This window comes from Austrofundulus limnaeus, unplaced genomic scaffold (genome assembly GCF_001266775.1).
Source record: "Austrofundulus limnaeus strain Quisiro unplaced genomic scaffold, Austrofundulus_limnaeus-1.0 Scaffold0, whole genome shotgun sequence".
NCBI lineage: Eukaryota > Metazoa > Chordata > Actinopteri > Cyprinodontiformes > Rivulidae > Austrofundulus > Austrofundulus limnaeus.
The window spans coordinates 1,776,263-1,784,725 of NW_013952402.1; the positions used below are offsets into that span (position 1 = coordinate 1,776,263).

The 8,463-nt window shown below is 38.3% G+C and overlaps 1 protein-coding gene across 2 annotated transcripts in view; it reads right to left on the minus strand.

Annotated features, from left to right (window-relative positions):
• Window positions 1-427: 427 nt before the first annotated feature.
• psme4a (proteasome activator subunit 4a) overlaps window positions 428-8,463 on the minus strand; it is a 27,377-nt gene continuing 19,341 nt past the window's right edge. For both annotated transcript variants that reach the window (XM_014008677.1, XM_014008601.1), the window contains 11 exons: window positions 8,065-8,169; window positions 7,888-7,979; window positions 7,136-7,267; window positions 6,307-6,515; window positions 6,097-6,182; window positions 5,855-5,983; window positions 4,293-4,448; window positions 2,068-2,230; window positions 1,847-1,980; window positions 1,623-1,763; window positions 428-1,467 (listed from right to left, as the gene is read on the minus strand). In XM_014008677.1, coding sequence (XP_013864131.1) covers window positions 1,629-1,763; window positions 1,847-1,980; window positions 2,068-2,230; window positions 4,293-4,448; window positions 5,855-5,983; window positions 6,097-6,182; window positions 6,307-6,515; window positions 7,136-7,267; window positions 7,888-7,979; window positions 8,065-8,169 — 1,341 coding nt within the window. In that variant the 3' untranslated portion in view covers window positions 428-1,467; window positions 1,623-1,628. The remainder of the gene's footprint in view (window positions 1,468-1,622; window positions 1,764-1,846; window positions 1,981-2,067; window positions 2,231-4,292; window positions 4,449-5,854; window positions 5,984-6,096; window positions 6,183-6,306; window positions 6,516-7,135; window positions 7,268-7,887; window positions 7,980-8,064; window positions 8,170-8,463) is intronic.

Here is an 8,463-nt window from a genome sequence, read left to right on the forward strand (position 1 = left end):
TTCCTTCATGAAGTTGTAGAATCCAGTGCAGAAATGGTTCTCTTGGTTAACGGGGCCAAGACGATGGTGATCAGACTTCAGACAAGCTCGATTGTTGCTTACAAATTAGTTTTGATCAAAAATGGAAGACAACTGTTTTAAATATTTAGGCAGCTTGGTCGCATCTAATGTGACGTGTAAGACTGGACTTCGAGAGAATTGCCATGGTGAAAAATAAATTTAAAAATGTTTTTAATACTTAGCACCAGAAAGTGCTACATATGGTCAATCTTGACGCATGGATGCAAGACACGGATTTCTTGATAAATCTTATAACAAAACCAGGTGAAAGGTGTTTTTTTAGGAAGGATTCTTAGAAAAATCATTCATTAGATTGTATTTTCTTTATAACGCTGAGACAACTGTACTAAAAGAAAAACTCAAATGCTGGCTTTGTTATAAACAATTTATTACCTCAGAAAAATCTAAAAAAAAAAAAACACTGCAGTTTTGGCACTACACTATATGCAAGTGAGGTACTAAATGCTTTGATGCTCAGACTGGTTTCAAGTCATCAGGGGAAAACAAACCAAAGTCACCTAATGTCACCGCATTAGGTTCTCAGGAAAAGGTCAAATGTCTGAGGGGAAAGGTCCAACTAAGGACAGGCAATTTGGCTTTTTTTTTTCTTCTTGCACTGAGACACATGACACTGTGATCCAACTACGCTCAGGTCCTCACAGCAAACACACCACACAGCACAGCAGTGGGGAGCTTGAACTCTCCCTTTCTTTTGCAAACGTAAGATGAGAGCAGGCTCCGTTGCAAACAGCTCAGCCATCTATAGATTTTTAGACAAACTATGAAAAAATTCAAAACTCAGCACTTCAAAAAGAAAAAGAAAATAAATGAGTTTGTGCATATTTGCTATAAGATGACACATACACACATTATGCATATAACAAGATCAAATAACCACACAAACATTGTGTGTTGCAAATTTCAGTCTGACCTAATGAAACCATTGGATATTAGTGGATTTTGTGTGGCTTGTAGCAAACACTTCACTGCCTGAAGAGAGTAAAGAGTCCTGCACCGGACGACTGTATTGGCTCAGAACGTATTTAATCCTGAGAAATGTTAGACCAGCGGATGTCTTCAAGCACCCTAGAAACACGCACACACACATTCCTGTGTACATGCAGGCAAACAAGCCACAAAGAAAAATTTTTTTTAAATAAACTTCTGTACAGTAATGGTACAAACTGCAGGTCATTCATCCCTGCCATTATTTATCCTTAAATATTAAGAATAGTTGAAAAGTAAAGGACTTTAATACACAAATGCAGGATGTTTCAATCCTTCTGAGAGCCATGATGCAGTTCCATGGTACGCCTTTTCTCTTCTCCCAGCTCTGCAAGGATGCTGTGTTTTCAATTCAGTCAGGAATTAGCCTGTTCAGTGTAAGCAGTCTTGAGTTGTTGAAATCTGACATAAGAAAAAACACAACAAAAAGATGGTTAAGAAGCTCTCTGACTGAAAATAATATTTTTAAACAGCACTATGTAATGGTTTCCAGTTTTAGGTGCAGTTTAAAAACATGAAGATCATAACATGAAAGTGTAAAAATCTAAATGCTTTACCAGGTTTTAGGCATAGTAACAAGGGGAGACCAGCAGGTCAGTGAGGACCAACAACTGATCGTCAGTGAACTGTTGTTTGTGCTGCTGCCAGTTGTCGTGATGAGTCCGTCTGAAGTTTGACAGAGTTTTCTTTACAGTCATCTAGAAGCAGAAAATGGAGCATATGCCTATTATTTTCCTTTACATGACCATAAAAAAAGGCAGCTCTAGATGGTTACACGTACTTCAATGGGTTGTGTGTCATTAAGGTGGGCACTCAAGTCCATCAACAGTTGGGGCATCCAGGTGGGAACATCATATGGACTGGAGAGAATACACGCGCTCAGACCAAGAACACCAGCATGGCGACGCACGAGGTCTAGAAAAACAAAGATTCCACAGGAATGAGTCAACAAAATAAGAGTGCCATTTATTTTTAGTACTACTGATCTGATGAGGGTCCTACCAGCAGAGGGAATGGTGTCCACTACAGAGCCAAGCTCTCGTTTCCTCTTCTTAGGCAAAAGAGTTTTGCAGAGAGCCTCAAAATGTCCCTGCATGGGGGCATCCATGGACAGGAAATTGCACTGGAGGAAGCCACTGAGAGTGGTGGCGGCCATCTCTCGTACCTACAGATGAAGGGAAAAAGAAAGAGGAAGTTCATACGCTTTAGTAGTAATGGTGCAACAATACATGTACACGTATCGAACCATTCAATACACACTATGTATCGAACAATACAGATTTTTCTTTATTATTTTATCAATTTGTCTTCTGAAGATGCTCTGTGTTGAAGGATCAGTGGATCTGTGTTCGACTACTCCACCTAGGCTGCATTGTTGAGCGCAGATCTACTGAGAAACTTGCTGTTTCAGCAACATTTCATTTAAAAAAATGTACTTTCAAAGTTAAACAAATGTTCATAATTAATTTAAATAAATTACAAGTTAAAAAGGGCGTGGACATTTCTCTTTTTTGTATCGAAAAAATATCGAACCATGAGACTCAAGTATCGAACCGAACCAAATTGTGAAGTTTCTGTATCGTTGCACCCCTAATTAGTAGCATATTTAGCAGAATACAGACCAACAACTATGCTCAAAACAATTCTTTCTGATCATGTTGCATTAATGTATTGTTTTTTGCTATATATAGATTCATATTTACACCTAGTGCTGGGCGGTATACCATTTTGTCCTGAAAACCAGTTTTTATTTTTGTTATTATATGAATTTTCTGAATACCGGACATATCGGTTTAAATTGCCTCAACACGTTCGAAACGTTTCGTCACGGCAGCGAGTGAACGTTTCCCGGGGGACACGTTTCCTCGCAGCACCGCTATGTGCGTTAGCATGCTAACGCTATTGTTGAGCAGCTTGTTGGAGTAACTGGCGGCAGGTGGTGTTTCAGCTGCTTATTTTGATTGAAGTTTAAAAAAAAACACATCCTGTTTTCACCATCGCTGAATGTAGTAAACTCGTCAGTGATGTGCACAGTTAGATGTAACGCGCGACGTTATAATGGAGATATTATGCTGATGGAGACTTTAACGTGCTTTTATTGTGAAAAGCTGGGGGAAGTAGTTTTGTAGTAGCGCTGAGTTGACTGGTGTGCAAGGTGAGTCGTGCTTTTAAGTTTTATTAACATACAACGATAGAGCCGATAATGATCTTTTCTCAACCCATGATTACTGTCTACAACCAGGCAAAGAAGAAAAGACGTACAAGAGGAGGGAAACAGTGACACAGACAGAGGTACAGTCAAAGAAAAAAGTCAATAAGCAACATTTGTACATTTTATTATCAGCTGAGCTGCGATGAAAAAAAAATACTGTGAAACTGGTGTAATTGTTGAAAATGCCGTGATATAAAATTTGGGTCATACCACCCAGCTCTATTTACATCTGTGATAATTAAAGTTAACCAAACAAAAATACAGGATGTACAAACTTTAAATTGTGGCATTTTTTAGCTCATAAACCCAAACGGTAAAAGCTGATTTAATGTTCTGGCCTTTATTCACTTTATTATAACTGCCTATGCCAGTTCATTACATAAATCCTTATAGACCATCTTTGGCTGCATTCGTTGAACAACAAAAGCAACAATGTCATGAGGCATGGTGTGGGCCTATGGGCTGGAGTGCATGAGTAAGTGAAGATGATTTTTCATAACCTGTTGCGCATTTTATGGCCTTAATCCAAAAGAAACTTGTACAGTGCCTTGAGTTGTTGTTTTTTATTCTAACAAATAGACCAAAGTGTCTTATATATATTATACAGGTTTATAAATTCGACACGAGATACACCGCGAGGTTGATTGAAAATGCTTTCATCAATCCCTCATACACACATTTTCTTTGTCTCTGCTCGTTCCTTTTCCGTCTTGTACTCCTTCAAATTGAACATCATCTCCATAGCAACAGATTACTGCAGCCAGAGGTTTCCATAGAAACCATAAGAGGACTGAGGAGAGGGAGAGCAGAGAGCTAAAAGGAGAGTGCTGAATCACTACAGTAAAGCTGAAAGTGCCTGCTAGCATAAACAAGCACATACTGGCCAATAGGTCAGTGAATTATTATATAATCAGGTAACTGTTTCTTTCCAGCTAGTGTTCATATTTGATTAAACTCCTCGTTGTATTTGGATTATTAAAAAAAGGGTTTTATCTGGATGAATGTCTGTTCTTACCTCAAGCTGCTCATCCTCCAGCAGTTTTATTACGAGCGCCCGCACATCATTCACTGCTTTCTGGTCGCTCATGAATGTAAACAAGTTGTAGAAAACCATGATCTGCAGGTATGTGAGCACCGTGTAGCGGGCATGCCAAGAGCTGCTGCCGGCAATCTGAAACACACAGGAACAAACCCATCAGTGGGGTCCTCAAAGCCTTCGTTTCACCAAAACAATGAGTGTCCTGGATTGACACCAATGAACACATTGTTAGAATATGCAAATACAGATATTTCTTATAAATGTCCCTTCCTATATACTGTAATATTGTTTATATTTGCCAGGGAGCTCCTATAATCTATAATAGTAAATTATAACATGTAATATTCCAGAATAATTGAAGCATTTATTCAGACTGACTTCTGGGTAAAATAAGAACTTTAAAGTGCCTGTGACATGCCTATCCATCAAATACAAAAAGTTAAAGAAAACACATTTTTATATAAGAAACCTTGCATAAAACATGATTTTTTCCCATTTGAACACATAAATGGCATATATTCTTTTGAACTTGGATCCGCCAAAGTGAAACAGGAAGTGACATCAAAGGGGAACTCTTTAACAAAGAGAACTCTCTAGTCTTTGTTCACTGAAATTCTGACTCGTCTTCATCTCTCTTTGATAGAGACTCAAAATAATCTAAAGAAACATCAGATTCTTCTCTACAGTCTGTGTCCTTAGCTATTTTATCAAAGCTCTAAACTGTAAGAAAATTCGTATTCAATAAACTGAAGTCGATATTAAAAACACCATTGTTAAATAAAATGATTTGTAGAAGGAATCAATCCATAAAAATACCAGAATTCTGGATCTGAGTGAGTTTTATTGTCACTCAAGCTGACAGGAAACCAACACTACCAGAAAACCAGGAAGTTCATCAATTTATACATGGTTCTTCAATGCCTGCGTTCGCCCCCTACTGACCTACGGCTGAATCACAGGCATTCAGACAAAATCCTCAACACCTTCTTCAATGCCTGCGTTCGCCCCCTACTGACCTACGGCTGAATCACAGGCATTCAGACAAAATCCTCAGCTACTGTCATCACAACGTTTGATTATGTGTTGTCTCATATTTCGGACATGCAACTGAACATTTCAATCAAAACATAATAGATTAAACACTGTCAACATTACGAAAAGGAAAACCTAAGAATATAGTGTTGTGCTCTTAACATCAGTACTAACCTCTAAAAACTTTAAATTTCTTCAAATCCATGCAGACGTTCCCCTTTGACATCACTTCCTGGTACTTCAAATATCTCAACAACTGTTCATCTCAGCAGCGAGAATTTAATTTTGGAATATGTTATTGATGTTATCTTTCCAATAATGCCTTTATATTTATTTTAAAAATTTCATGTCACGGGCACTTTAATGTCCTCTACAGGTAATGTGCACTCTGTACCTTTCTCCTTTCGGTTAATGATCTTACAGAATGCTGCTTGGTGAAGCTGTAAAAAGTCCTTTCATGTTCAAGTGAGGAGTGGAATAACAACTATAGCTTCCAGATGACTCACCTCTTTCAGGACATCGAGGACCATGGGGATTTGATCTGAGTAAAGAAGTCCCTGAGACATTAGAGACAGACAGGTCTTTGCGTCTCTCTTAAGTTCATCATAACTGTCATCATTTTCAACTGGAGCAATCTGGAACAAAAAGACAGACACAAATGAAAGGTCGGGGTTTCTTGCGGTGCACAGTTTAAGATGGCAGATTTTAGGGTTTAAAGATCAAGGCTCTGAATGAAGGTGTTTTTCACCTTGAAGAGGAGGGGAAGCAGCCGTAACTGTTCTGGGACAGCGGTGGTGAAAGAGCGACCAGCGCTCGCAATCAGCCATTTGATCACTGCAGACATTTGAAATCATTTAAAAAGGCCAACAGCTCAGAATATACATGTTAATTAGCTAGTTGTCAACAGGTTTTATTTTGAATCGCCCCTGTCATAATCAAGACTATGTCACCGACCTACCTGTTTTGAGTAACTTTATTGCTTGTGTTCTTTCATCCTGCTCCCCAACTTCATTCTCCTCAATCACATGGTTCTGGATTTCCTCATCCCCCTCCGTTAGGGGCTTCAGCTTTAACAGAATTCGCTCTGTGAAATCGGAGATGCGTGGGGAGCTGGTTGGCTGCGTGAGGGGCAAGTTGACGTCAATCATGAAGATGTATGTGAGAACGCTAAAAGAACACCAAATCAGAGAAGACAAGATGAGAAAAAAAATTAACAGCTTAAAGTGCCTGTAACATGCATATTCTTCAAATGCAAAAAGACAAAGAAAACATCTTTAAGAAAGAAAGTTGGACTAATACACATGTTTTAACCCATTTTGTCCCATAACTGGCATATTCTCTTTTGAACTTGGCTCAGCCAAAGTGAAACAGGAAGTGACATCAAAGGGGAACTCTGTAACAAACAAAACTCTCTGGTCTTTGTTTATTCAAACAATAATATTTGAACTCTGACTCTTCTTCATCTCTCTGATAGTGACTCAAAATAATCTTAAGAAACATCAGATTGTTCTCTACAGTCTGGGTTGTTGGCTGTTGTAGCAACGCTCTGTTCACATGCAGACAATCCCCTTTGACATCACTTCCTGTTACTTCACAGGCCAATATCTCAACAACTGTTCATCTCAGCGACATGAAATTTCTTTTGCGATATCTTATCCATGTCCTCTTTCTAAAAATGCATTCATATGTGTTACAAAACTTTGACATCACAGGCACTTTAAAGGATCATCTGAAAATTATTTGGTTAGTTTGTTAGGTATATGTAAAGAAACAAAAATTCTCCTCACCTGCCGATTCGCTCCCGAACATTTTTGTACACTTGTGTGAGTTTGGGCTCCAGGTACTGAAGCAGCCTGTGCAGAAGTTCTGACACACGCCACTCCTGCTGGGCTAGACCACCTTGCAGCACATAGAGGCGACTAGGAAAGACAGAAGTACTATCAGTTTGGTTGGTTTAACAGCAGCAACATTTCAATGCTGAAAAACGCAAGCGTGTGACAAACAACCCAACCCATCTCTTTACATCATAGTGATGTAGAGGATGCTTTAATCTGGAGCAATTTACACAAGGAACAAACAAGAGGGCATAATGGAGTTCAATAATTATCAATATAATACCTGTTTTCTTCACGACTAAATATTACAGTCTTTTGTTTAAACTAAAAAAAAGAATACACATAAATAGCACTACTGTCTTTTTTTCTCAAAAAGTAAACCAGCTAAATTAACATCCATCAATAGTGTTTTTATAGATTTTAAAAAGGCCTACTGGTCCTTTGGACTGGTTTTGGTAGGAAAACAGCTGGTTTAGGAAAGATTCCCCATCTTTACCAGCTGTTAGCAGAACAGCAGGCATGCTGTCAAAACACAAGAGGCCACTGATCTAAATTTATTTTTGATTATCAAATATATTTATAATAATCAATTTTAAGGGTAAACCTTCTAATATCAAACATTTTATGAGCAGGTGCAGAATGCAGAGTAATATTTTCACACACATCGTATGACAACTTTGTATTTCTAGTGACTTTTTACTCACCAGGCGTCTACAAAAGAGCCTCCCTCTCCATTGACAGGAGATTCCATCAGCATCTCAAACAGTCGGTGAAGTTTACGTGGATCTCTGCTCTCCTACCAAAGCCGAAACAAAAGTTATTAAAAATAAGGAATAAAATAAAATAAAAGTAATCCAAACTTATAAAACAACCAAACTTACACAGGCTGTGGCAATGCAGGTGCCCCAATCTGCATATGTTTCTATTGTGATGTTTGACAGGGCCGTACGAAGCAAAGGACACAGCAGCTCCCAAAGACTTTCAACCTGACAAACAACATGGTATTGCATTATTACTAAAAATCAGACACGGAGCAATTAACTTGCATACAAATTTGTTTATTTAAATCTCACTAGTTGTGTAAAAGCTAGGGCTGTGTATTGGCAAGAATTTGGCGATACGATACATATCATGACAGAGGGGTCACGATACGGTATATCCCAATATTTTGCGATACTGTAAGCAAGGAGATATATTGTCCAAAAATTCTATTAAATAAAAACCTCTTACAGGGGAAAAATGAAAAACCAAAATTCATTGTCTCAGAAAATTCTAATATT